Consider the following 22045-nt stretch of genomic DNA (forward strand, 5'->3'; position numbering starts at 1 on the left):
ATTGATATTTCTAATACAATTAGAATGTAGCCCTGAGATTAAGGATTTTGTGTTTGTTTTATTCACTGCTATATCTCCAGAGCCTAGAACGGTGCATAGTACACAGTAGGCACCCACTTGGTATTTGTGAATGAATAAACAAAAAACATTTGTATATAATAATCTTCTAGATTAAATGTGGTCTGCCCAACAGGTGCTAGTCTAAAAACTGTTTCAAGTACACAATAAAATACAAGGAATTTGCACCAGGATGTAAATGAATTACATTAGGTAATTTGTAATACACACCATTTAATTTCTCCTTTTATCACAAGAAAACTATTTCAACAAAGGAAGCAGGGAATTGGTTTACATTTTGGCTCAAGCTGCTTTCTCACAGAAGACCAATAATAGTCACAAACTTGCTGAGTAACACTGCTTTAGACTAAATGTTGAGAGTAGAAATGAGAGGGAAAAATAGGGGGATGAAAACTAACTTCAAAGCAAATAATAATTTCTAAAAATAATTTCTGGCTGCTAAGATGTGGTCATAATCACATTACTATGCCTTTTAAAGGAAGCTTATAAAACACATGAAAACAACAAAAAATTTTAAGGATAAGCTCTTTTTGTCAGCTAAATGCCAGGTTCTAATCAGGAAATTTAAGATATCCCAGTAGTGTCTAAATGAATGAAGTCTTTACATTTTCAGACGGATTTATAATAGCTCAGGGGTCCCCAACCCCCAGTTCCAGTTCGTGGCCTGTTGGGAACCAGGCTGCACAGCAAGAGCGAACACTACCACCTCAGCTCTACCTCGTGTCAGATCAGTAGCAGCATTAGATTCTCCGACCCTATAGTGAACTGCACATGCAAAGGATCTAAGTTCTGCGCTCCTTATGAGAATCTAATGCCTGATGATGTGAGGTGTAACAGTTGCATCCCAAAACCATACTCCCCATGTCCCCACCCCACCAACCCAGGTCTGTGGAAAAAATGCCTTCCACGAAACTGGTCCCTGCTGCCAAAATGGTTGAGGACCACTGTAATAGCTGGTCACAGAAACTAAGATACATACAAAAAAATTATGCTCTAAATTAGTGAAAACACTTCAAGTATACAACTCACTCATCACTTCAGCCACTCCCACAGAGACTGCCCTCCTACGCTACACTAACCCATCAAGATCACAACTTCCTATGCATTCTACTAAATTCAACACCTACCAGGCATACTTACGTACCAGGCACTGTAAAACATGAAATTTAAAACAATCCCCATAATCAGGGAGCTTATGGTGAGGAAGAGAGAAAAATAAAAAGATCACTGTAACATAGTAAAATGAGGACTTAAAAGAGTATTATAAGTTACCACAGCACACAGAAAGGAAACTGAGTGGAGATGTCAAAGAAGACTTCCAGGACGATGAGATTTCCAAGGTGATACTTGTATTTTCTGTTACATTTTCTGTTCCTCCAGCTCTCTTAATTACTACTTCTACTCTACCTAGTTTTATACTTCACTAAAATCTCCAATCCCTTCTCCCTCCCCATTTTTCTCCAAATTGATCAACTCCATACTTTCTATTCTATCCCTCCCAACCAGCCCAAACTTAGTGATCAGAACCTCCAACATCTCAAATTTCAATAGCCTTCTGCCACATCTGCCCTTCAAATACCTAAATTAACCCAATTATCTTTCTTTCCCAGCCCTATGCCCAGCTGCTGAGCACTTTGAAAAAGAGTAATACAGCCTGTTAGAGGCCTTATAAATGCTGACTAAGCTCAGCTGAGTCACTGACAACTTAGGCAACAATTAGTATACTCCTAATTAGCTTTCTGTCCCTAATTCTACCGCTGACACAACAAACCTTTACCACTCTCTTCAAACTCCCCTACCTCAAATCTTTGCCATCCCAACCAGCTATCTTGCCTGCTTCCTTAAAATGATATGAATGGTAATTAGGCATAGCTGAAAATAAATATTACCTGACCTTTTTTATAAGCAAAAGAAGTGTATTGAACTACAGCAATCTAACTAAAAATCCTAACAGTATTTCCTTGAGAAAAGAGTCAGTCCCAAAGGACTTACAAATAACCTTTGATCGTCTACCTGACAATTTCAGCCTTAGAAAATACAATAAAAAATATGAACCAAGGAGTAAGCAAACCCCTCTCAAAACTGATATTATGTTTATGCACCAAAGATCAAGTAGTTTTTTTCAGAAAAGAAAGTGTATCAAGTTTTCCTAGTTTATGAACTCTTATTATAGATACAAATCTAATAAATTTGATTACTATACTGTTGTAGACTGGAAGCAACATTCAAAAGGAAAGAAGGTGAGACATTGCTGGAGTCTGGTATGACAGCAACAAAATTACCAGCCAAGGGGAGAGAAAACAAAAACTATAAAAATAAATCTATAAATTCAAACAAAATTACAGATTGGGACTATTTATCCTAGGAACAAAGTACATTTTATGCTTCTATGATTCACTAGGACATCACTGTATTACAAGTAGAGTACTATGGAGCAACTGTACCTAGTATTCTGTTTATAAGTAGTCATGAATATTCATAATCTACTGTAGAAATAATTTCTTTAAAATAGAACCATTTGATCACTTAGATCATGTATTTACGAAATAAAGAATATATTAAATACCTTTATTCTTTATTACTTATATTGCATAGATATCTACATATATATAATTCTATTAGTCAGAATGCAGTTTTATATATCTATAAAAAAATTAAACTGGTCATTTATTTCCAGCTATGACTACCATTCAAAATTAAGACAATAACTGCATGATTTAAAATTGAGGGAATAGTTTGGCTGATTTTTACATACTGCAGTCACAGCACAATTCTACATTCTAGCAAGAAAAACAAATATTAAAGAAAACTGAGAAGTTCTTCAGAGTCTCTAATAGTACAGTAGTTAACCGGCCCACTCATTAGTCAGTTGTTTTTAGTGTTTCTCTCCAGTGTTGTTTCAAATAAACTTTCTAAATGTAAAATGATTTCATTAATCAACTTTAAAAGTAAAATGAATTGCACAGACCAATGTCTGAAATCTGAGTACACAGCAAAAAGCAGAAAAAGAAAAGAAAAATGAAACTACTTAAAATTTGCACTTAGAATTTGTTTTGGAACTTGATAAAATGATTCCTAAAAATTCATCTGGAAAAATAAAAATAGGAAAAGAGTCAAAAATATTTTAAAAAGAAAAGTTATGCGGATGGACTTGAACTATAATACTAACTATTAAAACATATTAAGAAGCTATAATAACTAAAATAATGCAGTACTGGCAAAGGAATAGACTACTCAATGGAACAAAGCAGAAAAGTTTAAAATAATTTATTATCTGATAAAGGTAGTATTTCAATTCTGAGGAGAAATAAGGGCTTATATAATTTGAGATGGTAAGTACACTGGCAAATCAATTTGAAGAAAAATTATTCTAACTTAGAACCCTCCCTGACATCATAAAACAAAACAATGGATTAAATATTAAAACACAGAAACTAAAAATATGAAATGTAAGAAAGTGCATGAAGATATGTATCAAAATCAAGGGTAGGACATTCTGTCAAAGACAGAAGCAATAAGATATATAAGACTGATTCAACTATATGAGCAATGAAAACTCATTTTTTTTTTTAATCACTATATACAAACCTTAAGGCAACCACGAGATTTAGGTGCTGGCAGGGAAAATAGGGAAAATGCCAAATATAATCAACCAAAGGTCAGTGCCTTTAGTATATCAAAGGTCCTTAATAGGAAAAAAAAATACAGTAGAATTATACTAAGAATACAGACAAGCACAAAAGAAGAAATAAAAATGGCCAAAGTATTTTCAAGCTCAGTTGTCAAAGAAAAGCTGAAAACACAATATTTTTACTGTTAAAAATTGTCAGGGAAGATGGAGGGAGGTGCTCTCATAACTTGATAGAAATACATTAGTTCAACTTTCCTGTAGGAAAAATTAGGAAGTTAGTATCAAAAAAGTCTTTAGACTCAAAAATTCCTCCATGACTTTCAAATAGTAGGTATCAAGATTCCATTATATCATTTTTAATAATAGTGGAAAAACTGGACAAAACCTAATTACTTAACAGCAGGGATTAAAAATAATATGATAGATATACATACAATGAAATAAAAAGATCTGATAACATAGTTGTTCACAATATAGTAGGTGAAAGGAAAAAAGGACAGTTACCAAAAAAGCACAGTAATGACTAAAAATTACTAAGAACATAAAAATTAAGTCACACACAAATGTACACACCCCAAAGTGTATGCCTCGCTTGGAAAGGAATCATAGATGCTTTTATGATCTTCTTTTTTGCTTATCTGTGTGAGGATCTCATTACTTCTACTGCCGCTGCTAACTCATTCAGGGATTGTCTCAGTTTCCTTGGATAATAAGGGGCTTCACTGCATTTAAGGCTTCCTGATTTATTCAAACAGTAACTACACAAATGCACGCACACATACACACACACACACACACACACACAGTCTCCTATATGTTGCTATGCAGAGATCTCTAGACACATTTAAAAAAAGAAAAAAAAAGTTTTAGGCCAGGTGTGGTGGGTCACCCCTGTATTCCCAGTACTTTGGGAGGCTGAGGCAGGAGGATCGCTTGAGGCTAGGGTTTATAGTGCAGCTTATAAAGATAATGCTGTGTATTTATCAACATGGAAAAGTCCTGTGATATATATTAAGTAAAAACCCAAGTTACACAGTAGTAATTATAATATGGGCTTTTGGTATTTTTTAATTTTTTGTATGCATTGGAAAGATAAATACCAAAGCCTTAATAGCACTCTGAGGTTTTTTTTGGAGACAGGGTCTCACTCTGTCACCCAGGCTAAAGTGCGGTGGTGCGATCACAGGTCACTGCAGACTCAACCACTTGGGCTTAAGCAATCCTTCCACCTCAGCCTCCCAAGCATCAGGAGCCACAGGAGCATGCCAAAAGACCTGGCTTTTTTTTTTTTTTTTTTTTTTTTTTAGAGATGGGGTACCACAGACTGGTCTTAAACTCCTGGGCTCAAGCAATCCTCCTGCCTCGGCCTCCCAAAGTACTGGGATTACAGGCATGAGCCACCATGCCCAGCTCCAATAAGCACTTTAATTTAATTTAATTTAATAATTAAGGTGTTAATTATGAACTTTCTGTATTTTCTGATTTTTTCCTTTTCAGAAAATAATATAAACTGTCTCTACGAGGAAATATAAAAAATACTTCATTTATTATAGAATAAAATGTTGATATAACAGTTCCCCTACCCATAAAATTTCCAGGGTTTTTCATTGGGGGTGGGGGTTAATTGTTCCTAAAATATAAAATCCACCAATACAGAAAGAAGTGAACCAAGATCTTGCAGCTCCAAACCTAGTCTTCTCCACTGTATCATGCTACCTTAATCACTCAGATGTAGCATTATTTTTCTTTGTATCAATTTGCCTTTTGAAATATTTATATTTAATTACAAATTCCAGATAAGTGAAGTTTTATTTCTATTAAAAATAAACATTAACTATGTTCACATACTTCTAAAGGATTAGAGATATATAAAAGACATTGATATGCACAAATTCTAAATTGGAAGAGGCAGAATAAAAAATACTATCAGTGCTTGACTTAGAAATGGGTTGTATTCCAAGTCTGAATGTTTGGAAAGTAATTCCAACCAAAAAGAATGTTATTTTTGTTGAATAAATAAATATTAATTGATTGCCAGGCCAACCCCAAAAATTTAATTTCCCCCCCTTTCCCTATTAAACACACATTACTGACCAGTGTAATACAGGAATAGAGAGAAAGCCATGAAAGGCTAATAGAACTCTACTAGCCATGGCAAAAACTGGTTGTAACGTAGTTGTTTTAAGACACAGAAACCTATGAAAGGTAAGAAGAAGAAAGCAGTCAAAGATAATAGATTAAGGATTAGTTCTCACTCCTCTTCTCTAGAAAAGTGGTTGTGTACTCTATTCTGTCATAGGAAAAAAATGTTATGCCAATTAGAAAACTTTCTAATGACTACAACAACATTTTTTTCAAAGGCATATGGTATTTCACAGCTAAGGTTTTTTTAAAAATCTACATAGGTGTCCAAAAAAGATATATTTGCAAAAGATGGCATATTCATTTGAATATATATTTTTTATATATTTTAGTATATTAAAAACACACACACATATACACACATATGTTAATATATGTTAACATCTTAAAACACATTGGAATATATCAATTCTCATTTCTTTTTTTTTCTTTTTTTGAGACAGAGTCTCGCTCTGTCACCCAGGCTGGAGTGCAGTGGCGCAATCTCAGCTCACTGCAACCTCCACCCACCAGGATCAAGCAATTCTCCTGCCTCAGCCTCCTGAGTAGCTGGGATTAAAAGCGTGTGCCACCACGCCTGGCTAATGTTTATTTTTTTTTTAGTAGAGACAGGGTTTCACCATGGTGGCCAGGCTGGTCTCGAACTCCTGACTGACCTCAAGTGATCTGCCCACCTCAGCCTCCCAAAGTGCTGGGATTATAGGTGTGAGCCACCTCGCCTGGCCCAATTCTCATTTCTTTGGCTGTAATGTAAAAGTGTCCATCAGTCTCACATCTAGAGATAATCAAAACTGTGCTTTGGCAAACTTAACTATCATGGGACTTCAGAACCAGCAAAAAGTCAAAAGCAACAAGATTTATTCCACTATATTAAGAATTTACTACTCTTTTCTAAAATTACTCACCTTTTTTAATTTACAGAATTTACTGTAACAAGGCAAATCAATATATAATATAGGCATCAAATATTAATTTCCTATCTAAAACTACTAACCACTCTCTGATATATTTTTAGTAATGAAGAATCCATTTTTTTCTTTTCTGAGACGGAGTCTCACTCTGTCGCCCAGGCTGGAGTGCAGTGGCACGATCTCGGCTCACTGCAAGCTCCGCCTCCTGGGTTCACGCCATTCTCCAGTCTCAGCCTCCAGAGTAGCTGGGACTACAGGCACCCGCCACCAAGCCTGGCTAATTTTTTTTTTTTTTTTTTTTTTTTTGAGACGGAGTCTCGCTCTGTCGCCCAGGCTGGAGTGCAGTGGCGCGATCTCGGCTCACTGCAAGCTCCGCCTCCCGGGTTCACGCCATTCTCCTGCCTCAGCCTCCCGAGTAGCTGGGACTACAGGCGCCCGCTACCACGCCCGGCTAATTTTTTGTATTTTTAGTAGAGACGGGGTTTCACCGTGTTAGCCAGGATGGTCTCAATCTCCTGACCTTCTGACCCGCCCGCCTCGGCCTCCCAAAGTGCTGGGATTATAGGCGTGAGCCACTGTGCCCGGTCAAGAATCCATTTTTATCTAGTACCTTTTTTATTTTTTATTTTTTGAGACAGTCTCACTCTGTTACCCAGGCTGGAGAACAGTGGCAGGATCATGGTTCACTGCAGCCCTAACCTCCTAGGTGCAAGTGATCCTCCTGCCTCAGCCTCCCAAGTAGCTGGGACTACAGGGCCCAGATAATTGCTTTTAATTTTATTTTCTGTAGAGACAGCGTCTCAAGTATGTTGCCCAGGCTAGTCTCAAAACTCCTGGCCTCAAGAGCTCCCCTGACGTCAGCCCCTCAAAGTGCTGGGATTACAGATATGAGCTACCACACCTGGTCCCCCTTTTCTAAAGATGAATTTTGAAGCTGGTACATTTAAACTAACAAGTTTTCAAAATCTCACCATAATAAAAATAATGAATTGACAGAATACTACATAACATTGCTAATTTTACAGCTACCAGAAATTCTGTAAATCTAGCTACTAAAAATGAGAACCTAAAACTCACAATGACATTACATATTCAATTACACATGCTGACATAATAATCAAGTGTAATACATTCAGAGCTACAGTCATAGGATTTTTCAGAAAGACTAAGAGTATATATATATATAAATACATTCACAAAAGAACATTTTTAAGAAACTGAACACATTTCTTTATTATTCATACTTTCTAAAAAATGGAACATAAATGTAATATTAAACTTCTCAATCAAATCTGACTTGCCAAAGTAGCCAAAAATTAACATCTTCAAAGCTATAAAGAACTGTGGGACAATGACAACTTAAAAAAGAGAGACAGGAAAAAAGTAATCAATGACTGTGTTAAAATCAAATATAAAAACAGGTTATAACATGTAAAATGTATTTTTCCCATCTCAATAAAAATGTAACACATGCAACCCAGAAAAGAAGCATTCTATAAATAATTTGTATTTACTATATTTCTTCTGTGCTGCCCAATATGGTAGCTGTTTGCGAAGTTTATGGCTAAACTTAAATTAAATAAAATCTACAATTCAGTTGCTCAGCTGCCTGGCTTATTTAATATACTCAATAGGTACACGTGGCTAGTGGCTATCACACTGGACAAAAAGGAAATAAAATTTCTATCACTGTGGAGAGTTCTACAGCATGCTATAATGTAGACAAATCCTTTCTTCTCTATAATTATGAAATTCTTCCCATTAAATTGCAAATATTTCCCCCTATACTTGAATTACTTTTTATAAACTCCTTAATCAGTATGTTGATGATGATATTTATTTTTTAAAAAGATAATGGTAACAAGAGCACAATGTTTATCATCTGCCAGGAACTACACTATGTGTTTTAATTCAATCATCTCATTTAATCTTCGTACTAACCCTGTGAGGTAGATACAGGTTCACAATCTCTTATCTGAAATATGTATTGCAGAATATAAAGTTTTCAGATTTTTGAAAGTTAATACTGTACATAAATCACATAATACTTTCAGCAGAGTCTAGAGAAGCATTCAGGAACATGGTGAAACGTATGAATATTCACTCTAAAAATAAAAAAAGACTATAAATAGCTATATATCAATTACAGCATGGATCTACCATCAAATTAGTTCAGAACAGAGATTGCCACTCTCCAGTGTGATAATCAGCAATTATACTGCAATTTTAGGCTGATGGGTCTGTGAATTTTTACCTATTTTTCCCCATATAACTAAGGATTTTCATCACAGAATTACTCAAATAACTTCATCTACCTGAATTTCAAGAATTCATTTCTGTAAGTAAGCAAGACACTTTTTTCCCTGGTAATTACACATATAATCCTAAACTGAAAGTTCTAGTTATTACCTTCTCATGAGAGAATTGACAGTAATATTTAAATAAAAAAATCAATTATTTTATGTAGCCACATTTATAAAATAACATTTTTTAACACAAGCACTTAATTTCACTGGATCTAGAAACTTAAACATTTCCTATTTCATTTCTGAAAGGAAAAAAGACTTTCCATTATGCAGTGTTTTTATGTTCTCAAATCTGCTTTTATACATAATATCACTTTCAGGAAATCTGCCTTTATACATATTCTCACTTACATTACAATTTGAAAATATTCCTAATTACTATTATAGTTATAAACTAAAGTATATCTTAAAATATCCCAAACAGATGCATTTCACAAAAAGTAAATGGGTAAGTTTACCACATATTTTAGTGTAATTTAAATATCAGGAAGATCAATTATTTTTTAACAGTGATAAAACACAAAAGTAGGATAGACATTTAAATATTCAAATAATATGGCCACATTTGTATCCAAAATTATGAAATAACACAAATACAAGCATCTAATAAGTATATAGTAAGTATATAATTTCTATGAAAAATTATACTTTCTTTTGGTCACTGATATGCCCTTGCTGAAAAAGATCTGTTGTTAGATATAGGAAACTGCAACAAATGCTATGATAATATAAAAATGACAGGCTGGGCGCAGAGGCTTATGCTTCTAATCCCAACCCTTTGGGAGGCCAAGGTGGGAGGATCACTTGAGCCCAGAAGTTCAAGACCAGCCTGGGCAACACGACAAAATCCTGCCTCTACAAAACAATACAAAAATCAGCCAGGTGTGGTGGCTCACCCCTGTAGTTCCAGCTACTTGTTGAGGCAGGAGGATCACCTGGTCCTTGTTACTAATAACCGAGCAATCAACTGAAAAAACATTTAGCTTTCACATTTTATTTCATTATAGCACAGTAGTCACACATAAACTGTTGAAAGTCATTTATAAACTAAATTTTGTAAATCAAAATTAAAAGTTGATTAACTGAAATGAGTTTAGCATAAGTGCAACAGCACGGAATCTGGAGTCAGACTTCCTGGCATTAATCCAGAATTTGCCACTGACTATAGGATAATATTTGGTGAGTTACTCAACCTTTGTGGCTCTATTCCTTCATCTATAAAAGGGGAATAATAGCATCTACCCTCACAGAGTTGTGTGAGGATGAAATGAAATGGCATATGGAAGTACTCAAGAGAGTGCCTGGTACACAGCATGTTCTATACAAGCATTCATTATTATCACTGATATTATTAAAGCACCCTTGGAATTACAGTATGTTCGGACTTTTTACCTTCAGGAGTTTTTCTTTCTCCCAGTTTCCTGAAAAACTTAAATGAACCAGGGGAACAATATTTGAAGGAAGCCTGTGTTAGCTTAAAAACCCATCTACTAAAAATTCAGAGACTATACATATCAGGGCTCTCTAAAGTCAGATGAAGGGGGCACACATTCTTTCACAGCTCATATCTTCATAATACTTAAAAAATAGTCAAATGATACCATTTCACATATAAAACAAAGCTCTAGTACACTGCAGCAATGAATAAATGGTCATTGCTATTTATCCCAAACACTCTCAGGAGAAGAAGCAAATCTTACTGAGAAAATTGTTAGTTCAGTTTTGGACACTCTAAATTTGAGGTGCTCGCAGAACACTTAACAAACATTCCAGGAAGCGGACAGAACTACAGACCTAAACGTAGGTAGCTTATCCTCAGAAGAGTTCCTCATTCCCTCCTTTGTACTACCATGGAATTTTTCGCATCCTATTGCATTACAAATATTTGTCTCCTTCTCTATTGCTAGACTATATGCCCCTTGAAGGCATTCAGTTCCTGCCATATAATAAGGACTCAGTGAATGATTTTTAGCTGGGCACAGTGGCACATGCCTGTAGTCCAAGCTACTCAGGAGACGGGGGCAGGAGGGTCACTTGTGCCTAAGAGTTTGAAACCAGCCTGGCAACATAGAGACCCCATCTCAAAAATACAAAGGTAATTTTTTAAAATGCAAAAATTGCAGAACTGTACAATTTTTAAAATGTATTTTATTATATATAAGAAAATTCTAATTAAAATTTTTTTAATTTGTGGATGTTAGATAAGGATGAAATTTTCATTTGCAAGAATTCTTACAATATAAAAGTAACATGTAAACAAGATTTTTTCAATGTTATTGCTATTTATCCCAAAAACTCCCAATTTTTAAAAACGTGGTGACATTATAATTACTAAGCACTACTGAGCTGTGAAATCTGGCATCATTATCATCAGGCCTGTAACTCTGAAAAAGTATGACAAGGCAAGAAATATATAAATGGGTAAAGTAAGGAAGAACTCAGAGAACTCAGTGAAGACTCTCAAAGTGCATTTAAATTAATTAAAATTCTTAAGAAGTTTGTTAAAATACCTGTAATGTCAACTGAAAAGATTTCACTTTCAAATTTACAGGCTGCTTGAGTTCAATAACCTAAAAATGAAAAACCTCTGGACCATTCCAGTACAGGTTATTCAAAGGAGCTGTGATAAAGAGCATATAGCAAATGTGCTCAGTTATATGCACTAGGTAAGGCACAACTGCTATCATCCCAACCCACTAACACTTGTTAGACTACTAATCCTTTCCTTTGAAATCTGTAAGAAGGGGCCAGGCACGGTGGGTCAAGCCTGTAATCCCAGGCACTTTGGGAGGCCAAAGCAGGTGGATCACTTGAGGTCAGGAGTTTGAGACCAGCCTGGCCAACATGGTGAAACCCCATCTCTACTAAAAATACAAAAATTAGCCTGGCGTGGTAGCGCATGCCTGTATTCCCAGCTACTTGGGAGGCTGAGGCAGGAAAATCACTTGAGGCCGGGAGGCGGAGTTTACAGTGAGCAGAGATCAGGCAACTGCACTCCAGCGCCTGGGCAACAAAGCTAGATTCCTCTCAAAAACAACAACAACAACAACAACAACACAACTTCTGTTAAGAATGCCTCACTGGTGATATTTACCACCCAAATTCAAAATATGGTAAGTTCTTCAAGGCTCTAATACAAGGACAGATTGGTTGCCAGTTCTAGATTTAATAGCAGATCATGACTATTTCATTTGTGCTTGACAACTAGACAACTTTCAGTGAAACCATTCCCCAGAAATGACACTACAATATTGTTACTTATTTAGAGACCAGGGAGCCAAAAGAACAACAACTCATTAATAGTGAATGGATTGGGGAAGACAGCAGCAGAGGACTGAAAAGCAGCAATATAAACAGGCTTAGAACTATGAACAGCAGCAGTAGGGATTCACAGAATGAAATTACTGTAACACAAAATAAACATAGCAGAATAAGTCCACACTTTCTCATTTGAAATATACATAAGCAAGAATTAAATGTATATTGAGTCTAATTTTATACAATCAAAAGCCTAAAAATCTCATAACAATAGAAATACCAGTAAATTTAAAAGGATTCTCCCAATTTTGGCCCTATTTCCCTGTTCTATAAAGAAATTCCTAAGGGGGAAAAAAATAACTTCAGACTATAAATGATGAATGTAACTATTAGGAGTGGCCTCTCTATGAGGTCTGAAATAGAAGGAAAATGTACATTTCTTCCAGAGCTGTAGCCAACAATAACTTTTGCATTCCGAATTCAGCTTAGGTACATTGGTTGGGAAGATGTTTGCAAAAGTAGTTAATAAGAAAGTGCTGAATTTAGCCTTTATTTTTTCTCAGTATTTTTTAAAATGGCCCAAGGTCCATCAAATGCACTAAATAGAAGCTCTCCTAAGTATAAATAACAAAAGAATATAATACTCTACAGCTTTTAATTTAATTTTTAATTTTTGTGGGAACAGTTTGGTTTTTTTAATATTTTATTTTTAATTTTGGTAGGTACATAGGTTTTTTAATTTTTATTTTTAATTTTTGTAGTCTTCTTCTTAAAGGCAACTGTCTCTTACAGATCAGAGATTATCAAACTTTTTCTGTAAAAGACCATTTAGTAAATATTATCAGCTTTACAGGCCATATAGTCTCTGTCGCAAATACTCAACTCTGGCACAGAGCATGAAGGCTTCAATAGACAACAGATAGATGAATAAGCCTGGGTATGGTACAGTAAAAAGTTATTTACAAAAACAGGCAGCAAGTCCATGGCCATAATTTGTTGACTTCTGCTATAGGACATCTGTTTTTAACTTTACTAACAAGTATATTGTTTTAATAAATACTATAAATTTTGAAATAAGATGTCTGGGATTTGCTTTAAAATACTTCATATTTTTTTAAAAAGGGAGAGTAGGGAGAAAGGTTAAATAAGACTGGAAAAACACAATTATTGTTAAAGCCAGATTATGGATATATAGGTTTCATTACACTGTAAGTTTGAAAATTCCCAAATTAAAAGTTTTAAAAATACAAAGTAAATCAATGAACCAGCTCTACAGAAAATGAATTTTTTCACCTTATTCTAAACCTTTTAAAACATGCTTAGTATTTTTAAACATAATTAACATAACACAACATAAAATATTCTTAATATAAAGCCACTAAACTATAATGAAAAAAATTAAACTAATCCACAAAAATGTATATAAGCATAAACACTTATAATTTTCCATAATTTAAAATATAGGCTCACTTCATGCAGTTGCTAAATATGTCAAATTTATTGGCATCTCATCTGAAAGGTGTAATCAATTTTTGGCTTTAGAATATTTTTATAAGAAATATATTATTTATATTAACATATAACAGGTTTACTACTTTTCAAGTTAATGCATAAATTTCTTTCTTTTTAAATTCTAAGTAATTCTGGCCAACATGGCGAAACCCTGTCTCTACTAAAAATACAAAAATTAGCCGGGTGTGGTGGCACACCTCTGTAATCTCAGCTACTTGGGAGGCTGAGGCAGGAAAATCGCTTCAACCTAGGAAGTGAAGGTTGCAGTGAGCCAAGATTGTGCCACTGCACTACAGCTTGGGCAACAGAGTGAGACTCTGTCTCAAAAAAAAAAAAATTTAATAATAAATTCTAACTAATAAATATTAATAGATATAACCCTCATAAACAAATATTCTTCAGGATCTTCAATGATTAAAAGTATAAAAGGATCCTAAGGCCAAAAAGTTTGAGAGCTCCTGAACTAAATGTTTTCAATATTGTATAAAGTAAGTTTATCATGCAATTATAAGACATATGCTCAAACTCATTTTACCTTTTAACAGTAATCATCACATAGTGACGTTAATTCAACTATGAAGGCTATCAATTTAGCCACAAGAGGAAGACACTTAAACCTTCAACAGATATATTCTTTTCAACTACCTGTTAAGTCATGAATAATGTATCCACAGGAAAAGAAGAGCACTATAATATGTTGTCCCCCACGTTATACAGACAAAATTGTCTCCCGAACCAATATAATGAAAAACTACTATGTGTCAACAGACATTTCTAATAAATATGCTACCTCTTATCAAATCAAGAGATACAGTTTCACTTAATGCAAGAAACCAGAAATCAAGATGAACAGAGCCTTAAGAAATCTTAATGACTCTGCAATTTCCCAAAGATTGAATACATGTTTTTCAAATGCTCTAAGTTTTTCCCCAATGCTCTGAAACACAGTGATTTCAAATATTATCAGAACTAAAAACTAATTTAAATTAGGCTTACTGAATTATTACAAGAGTTGAGAAAAACTACGAACTTCCATGTGAAAACATTTCAACTGTCCAAGAATATAATCAGTCTAAAAATTTCCTAAATCTATAAACTAGAATAGAAATAAACAATACATAACACAGACTCAGGCAAATAATTAGAGCAATTGTGTCCACCTGATTATTCATTCTATCATTTATAAAGATGAACCAATACTCATTTTTCAAATACAGTACCACTGTAGCATTTTTAACCAATTTTGCCTCTACATATGGCAATTTAAAATGTTACCACAGTATTTCATTTTTACTTGATTAATAACAAATTATTTCCAAGTTACGTTTTATAAATGTTGTTATGTCTATTGTCTTTCAACATGAATAAATTTAAAATAGTAATAGCAATAGCATGCAGGGACATACTTACATCATACTCTGTAATTCTGTTGCAAAGCTTATAGACTTCCCTGTACTCCTTCCACTACTTGAAGTTGCAGTAGACATTGGACTAGCTGCCGTATTATTCATCTAAATAAAAAGGAGAAATAAAGCTTACAAAATGTACCTAGCTATAAGTAAATGCAAAAAAAAAAGAAAGCAAATATAAATTACTCCAAAAAGTAGAGAAAATTTAAATTTCTGATTTGTTTTGCACAAAACTGATTCACTTATACTTAATGTTCTTTATTAAAATGAAATAGCAAGGTGGAAAAAAACTAGTCAAGTAAGATGTCAGCCAATTACTCACTTCAGTGATAAATACTTTAGCACCTATTTTACAATAGGTAATGTAAAAATAGCATTTATTAACATATTTTACTAGAGCTCATTGGTTTTCAAAATGTGCTTCAGGGAGCCCTATGGTTCATCAGCAATGCTTCAGGGCATTCTAGATGGACCCCAAGCACAACACACCCCCAGTTTCATTCAGGCCACGGAACAACCCTGATTTTTCTAGTTGATATATGAAGGTTCCAAGTAAGATCTCATTTAAAGAAACAATTCCACAGCTGAAAGATACAAAATTAGAAAACTACAGCATAATCTAAATCCTATTTGAACAAAAGCCTAAAATACAAATAATAATGTCAATTGGTAGATCAAAAGCATTATGATATTTTATAATCCTATGGGTAAATAACTTACTCAATTTTAAATGTGACATTTTTCCCAATAAAATTAAGGTGATGCATAATGATAAAGTGGGTGCCAATCCTAATGTATGACATTTTATTTAATGCATTAAAAAAATTGGCAAGATTTAGTCAAAGTAACATTAAAATAATGTCATGAAAGTAGGTAAACCCTCATCTATTACACTATTATACTGGAAGTGCTCAATAAACATTAGTTATTATTTCATATGCTTGCATAAACTTTGCAAAGCTGTAATTTTCCTCAAAATATTTTTTGCAGTTTCTAAAGAAGAATGTAAGATATTTAGAACATATGATAAAGTAAAGCAGTGCAGAGGACTTTCAGTAAACTAAGAGGGCAGGTTCTGGGGTCAGACTGCCTAGATTTGAATCCCAGCTCCGCTCCTTTGCTAAGACTTTGGGCAAGTTACCTAACTTCTCTGTGCTTCAGTTTCCTCATCTGTAAATGACAACGATAATCTCACCTTCTTAGGGCTGTTGTGAGAATTAAATGAATACATACAAAAATTTAGAGCAGTACTGATAGCACACAGTGGATACACAATAAATGTTAGCTATTGTAATAAGCAGACCTTAAGAACACCCTCTTCCGTTAAAGGGGAAAGTTAAAGAAGAAAAAAGAATTCCCCTCCTTTATCTGCTAAAAACTTTTATATAAATTTAGATGTATTACCCTTTTTTTCACAATCAGGCAAGTTTTTAAAACTTAAACATTTTTACTAAAAGACCTCTATGCAACTAAACAAATACTAAGTAGCTTCTTTATAAGTTGAGTTTTCACTGATGACATCACTACAACTACTAGTCACTTGGGCTCAAAGTCTCAGTCACTACCTTTGACTCCTTCTCCTACACCCTACAATTTGTAAGAAGTCAAGTAAATTCTACTTTCTGTATGTTCTCACACCCTTCCCCTCTTGTCCTACAGCTATGGCCTTCTAAAAACTCTTAGCTACATCTTCTATCTCCATCTCAGTTCATTCTCCATACTGCTGCCAAATTTATCTTCTTAATATATCTTTCTAATCTAACCACTCCTATGGGTAATGATAAAATTCATAAAGGGAATCTAAACCAGGGTCACTTACCAAGGGCTGAGATGGAAGGGCTGGGCCCCACAAAAGAAGGTTGGGGAAAAAAAGCTACTACAAATCACTGATGGAGATAGGCTTTATTTGAAGCTTTTGAGAAGGCAACAGGACACAGATCTAAGGCAAGCAGCACACTAGCTAGGTGACTAGGTTTGGAATATCCCAATATCCCTCTGGTCTAGTCTGAGGGCCCTAACAGCCAGGCCAAAACCACTATACCAAGAAGGCAAGAGCACAAAAAGCGAAGGAAAACAAAAACGTTCCACCTAAACTGAGCCCGAAAACCAAAATTCTAAAACATATGAAGAACATAATGCTAAGAAAGACCATCGCTTTTTTTAAGCCTAAATTTGTTCCATTGTTTAAAAAGACTTTTGGAATAAGTACTTTTCTCTACAAATAACACAGGAAAAGAAACATAACCATTTGAGACTCGGATTAAAAAAAAAAATCACAAGTCCAAGACTGGGGGAAAATAGGAAACAAAGGACTTCCCTAAATAGTCCTGCAGAATTGGGACAAAATGCGAAAAAAGGGAGCCTGGATTTCTCAAAGACCACAGGAAATGTTCCCTTGTCCCAATAGAAGGCTGACAGAGCTATCTTCGAGAACATGTTAAACTCAAAGAGTAAGTAGTAACCCCAGCCTCCAGAAAGTTATGATTTGAGTTGACTTGTCTGATTTGACAGACATGCCATTCCATGGGATTATCCTATGGTCAAATGTCCTGAGACACTGCTGGAGCAATCTGCTCCTTTTTCATTTTCAAATCCAGTCACCAAACCTAGTTTATTATAACCATGATCATCCTTTCACAGTCAAGTCAATTTTTATATCAAACAGGTGAATAACATTTTTCTTGACATGATGAGCTGATAGGTCATTAGACTCTTTAAAATAATTATTTCCCATACCCACATTGTTTGATTTAGATAATTAACTTCTTTTGACATTAACTTCTTTACACATCAAAGTCCTATCATTCCAATGCTCTATTTCCTTTCTTCTAGACATTAAAAAAGAAAAGTCTGTTAAAAGCAGAAGCACTCAAGTCAATTTTCACTAATAAATACAGTTACTGTGGAACTGAAAACCTACTGTAATCTTCTCAATGGGTTAATGTCCTGCAGTTGTTTCAGCTTTCAATTGAAAATGCATCTGTTTGCCATATTTTACAAAATGAATTCAGATGTGCAGATTGGGACCTAGATTATTTCAACATGCCAGAGTTTAAATGTGAACCCAAGGAATAAGTTCATATCTGATTAATAGTATTTAAAACTGATCATTAAGCTAATAGCTAATATTATAACACACCTGTAAAACTGTGTTCCAGAGAAGAAAAATTGGCATTTACCTTTCAATTTAAAATGAAGGAATTTAAGGATACATCCCTTTCCTCAGAAAATATTGCTATCAAAAAAAAAGTTTTAATTGTAGTGAAGTTAATCACGAAAAGTGAGTTAAACAAAATGCACTGAACATGCTACTGGGTTTCTAGTTAGATCTCATATTTTGGGGGACTAAATGACCACAGAAGAAATACCATGAAACATCTTTAAGCTTAAAAGACCTCAAATTGTTGAGAACCTTATTACTAGTTTCTGCACCCTCCAAACATCATCAAAATCTGGACTGTGAAAACTATCAGTCAATCCACTAATTAAAGAGAGAAGTTTTAATCTTTTCTTCTATATTGCTGAAGAAAACTATTTCAGCAGACCTATGTACTGATTTTGAGCATCTACAGAGTCTCAATTCTAATGATAACCTGAACATCTCACATAATATAAATTAATAGAAAACTTTTATAATTAGAACATTTTTATTTTCATAAAATTCCAAAGGCAGGAAGCAATTATGGTTAAGCCAACACTATTATGCACTGAGTTTTAGTTTTGTTGTTTAAAAAAATATCAGGTTACATCATGATCTAAATTTCTTCTGATGTGAAAAATAATACCAAATGGTCAATCACTGAGAATGAAAAAAATTAAAAATTAAATACATAAAATATCTATAAAAACTTCTAGACCTAGTGTTTAGAATAACACAAAGGTAATCTCAATATATTAATATATGCCCCATTTTAAGTGGACTTTGGAAGGTATTAAAAAGCCTGGTTTATAAACTTATCTCAAATCAGTCACACCTGACCTCCCCAGCCTCCTTTTCTACCACAGTCAAATCAAACTTTCACTATCTCCAGAACCATTCCATGTTCTTTTGAACCTTTACCCCTACAGTTCTCTCTTCTTGCAATACCTTTTGAAACAATACAGTATCTCTCAACCTACCCAAACTCTACTGACCTAAGCCCATCTCCAAGAAACCTTCCCAGATATGTAAACAAAAGAAATTCTTTCTCTGACATCTAATTATTTTAGTTTATATTAGTTTAATATTAAATTACTTTCGTGCATACTAATTATTTTAGTTGAATAAGCCTCTGTCCCACAGTGAATCCCTCCCCTAGCTATGGACAGTTGACATCATCTTCTACTTCCAGAGGAATAAAAAGCTATCATTTAGTCATTCCCTCCACTCTCCTCCACCAAAGACAGTGTATCGTATCCTCCCTTAATTCCCTCCTCTTATAATAAAGACACCCTCTTATTTAAAGCCAACACCACCAGTGCTTTGGATTCTTCATATCTAAGTATTTACGGGGCACCTACTACAGGCCAAACACCGTTCTAAGAGGTAGGGATATAGTAGTGACTAAGTCAGACAAAAAGAAATACATTATAATGCAAGAGACAAGCACATAAACAAATATAATTTGAGGAAATAACAAATACTATGAAATCAAAAAAACAAGTTGATTTCAACTGGGAGGTGGCATTTAATATAAGATCTGGGAGGGAGCTCTGGAGAACTTCCCAACAGAAAGAACAGCAAAGTACCAAAATCCTGTGGCCAGTGTGGCTAGAAAGATATGAACACAGGGGTAGCAAGAGGGCAGATCTTATAAAGCCTTTAGGCCACAGGAGTTTACATTTCACTTGAGTGTAATGTGAAGCTATTAGAGAATTTTGAAAAGGGAAGTTACTTGAAATGTTTTAGGTTTAAAAAGATAACTCCAGCAGCTGGGAGAATATACTATATGGAAGCAAGAGTGCAATCAAGAAGACCAGTTAGGAAGTTATTGAGGTTGTGCAGACAAGAGATGACAGTGGGTTGAATTAGTTTAACAAGCGGAGATGATGAGAAGTGGTCAGATTTCTGGAATACATTTTGAAAGCAGAACTGATTTGCTGATGGATTACACGTGGGGTGTGAGAGAAGCGCAGTCAAGGATGACCGAATTCTGGAGCCTTAGAAACTGGTTGAATGGTGGTGCCATTTACTGAGATCCAGAAGGCTGGGAAGGAAAAAAAAAAAACAGTTCAGTTGGGCCTATGTTAAGTTTGAGACAACTATTAGACATTCAAGTGGAGATTTTAAAAAGCTGCAGAAGCTTTGTGAGAGATGTTGTAAAGCAGAAAACTGAAATAAAAGCCATGGTCACAAGATTTTTGTTAAGGATAATTAATCAATATAATAGAACTTTGTATAAGGATATAAGGATCAACTAATCTCATAAGTTCAGTTTCTCTGTCAGGAATAATTTATCTCCCAGGAATCCATATAATGGGCACTAAAAAAAATCTGAATTGAAAATATCAAAACACCCTGTAAACATGAAAACTACCCCCATCCTTTCTCTCTGGATGATAAACAGCTAAAACTGTGCAGCATTACATATCCTACCTGAGCATCTTTTTGAACAGACATAGGAGCCCAGTGATAGACTGCTCCGAGACACAGGAGTTTCTAGCATATCCTCCTCCTTTAGTCTCACATTAAGTTTCTATTCCATATGCTTTCATATCCAGTACTCTCACAGAAAAATTGAGTTTAAAAAAAAATTTCTTTGCAAAAACAGTCCCTAAAGTGCACTGCAAATGTGCCTATCAGATTATCCTTAAGCCCTGACAAATGGCACATAGCACACTTACTTTTCCAACATTAAAACACTGTTGTTCTTACACAAACTTAATTAAAGAGTTACTTAATGGTTAACTTTTGAGATATGTGGAAGATTTTGGCAGCAATTATACTCCTAACAGTAAGAGGTAAGTGTATTTGACAAACATGTCAAAAAAATAAGCAGCTCCCTTAAAAATCAAAACTCTCTTCCAGTCTAGAGTCACATTTCAGAAATATTAAAGCTTATGAGAATTCTGCATTAAACATAAACAATTTACAAAATATCTGATGTGTTTAAAAACAGTTTATGTGACCAAAAAGAAAAAGGACTGGGGGATTTACTGTAGGCATGTAAAAAATAGAGGAATTTGGAGTTTATAAAGGGTGCTTCACCAGTATTAGCTCACTTTTTTTTTTCACAATTACCCTACAAGTATTCTCCCTCTACCAATGAGGAAACTAAGACTGGCTGAAGGTCACAAATCCAATAAACAACAGGCTTTGATCCCAGATAGCAGATAACCTGAAATATTCAGGCCATTTAGATACACTATGTTTTAATAACAATCCTCTCATTTTAGTGCTTTAGTTTTTTCATTAGTAAAAGATCTCTGTCTCCTAAAACACTAAAATATTGTGAAATTACTGAAAAGTTGTAAACATAGCAGTCAGGGGACTTACATGGTCATTAAGTTATCTTGGAGACTGATGACTTTAAACACTCAGTTAAGAAATTCTTTGTTTAAAAGAAAATCTTAGGTAGATGGATAAGCAACTATAACAGACAAACATATATGCAAATTGGTGGGAGGGAACCAAAGACATCTGAGCAGACTTCAGAACTACAGTTTGAAAATCACTAATTTCCTCCAAATCCCTCATTTTTCAGGTGAGGAACTGAAGTCCAGAGGGGTTTCTTGAACTGCCCAAGGACACACTACTATTTAGTGATACAAGCTGGGACTAAAACTGAGGTCCCCCGACACCTGGTCCAGAGTTCTTTC

General features: G+C 34.6%; 2 protein-coding genes across 24 annotated transcripts in view; one reads left to right on the forward strand and one right to left on the reverse strand.

Annotated features, from left to right (window-relative positions):
• SUPT3H (SPT3 homolog, SAGA and STAGA complex component) overlaps positions 1 to 22045 on the reverse strand; it is a 557558-nt gene that overhangs the window by 527628 nt on the left and 7885 nt on the right. For 19 of the 21 annotated variants that reach the window (XR_680802.5, XR_010158028.1, XR_002944240.3 and 16 more), the window contains exon 2: positions 15249 to 15349. Coding sequence is in view for 11 of the 21 variants with exons in the window: in XM_054685865.2 (XP_054541840.1) it covers positions 15249 to 15349 (101 nt within the window). In the remaining 10 variants the exon portion in view is untranslated. Of the gene's footprint in view, positions 1 to 15248; positions 15350 to 17066; positions 20434 to 22045 lie in introns of those variants that run through there. The other 2 variants (XM_063813081.1, XM_063813086.1) reach the window with 2 other exon arrangements.
• The window catches only part of RUNX2 (RUNX family transcription factor 2), a 223234-nt gene that overhangs the window by 21892 nt on the left and 179297 nt on the right, over positions 1 to 22045 (forward strand). The gene's annotated exons all lie outside the window — the stretch shown is intronic.

This window comes from Pan troglodytes, chromosome 5 (assembly GCF_028858775.2).
Source record: "Pan troglodytes isolate AG18354 chromosome 5, NHGRI_mPanTro3-v2.0_pri, whole genome shotgun sequence".
In the NCBI taxonomy this organism is placed as follows: Eukaryota; Metazoa; Chordata; class Mammalia; order Primates; family Hominidae; genus Pan; species Pan troglodytes.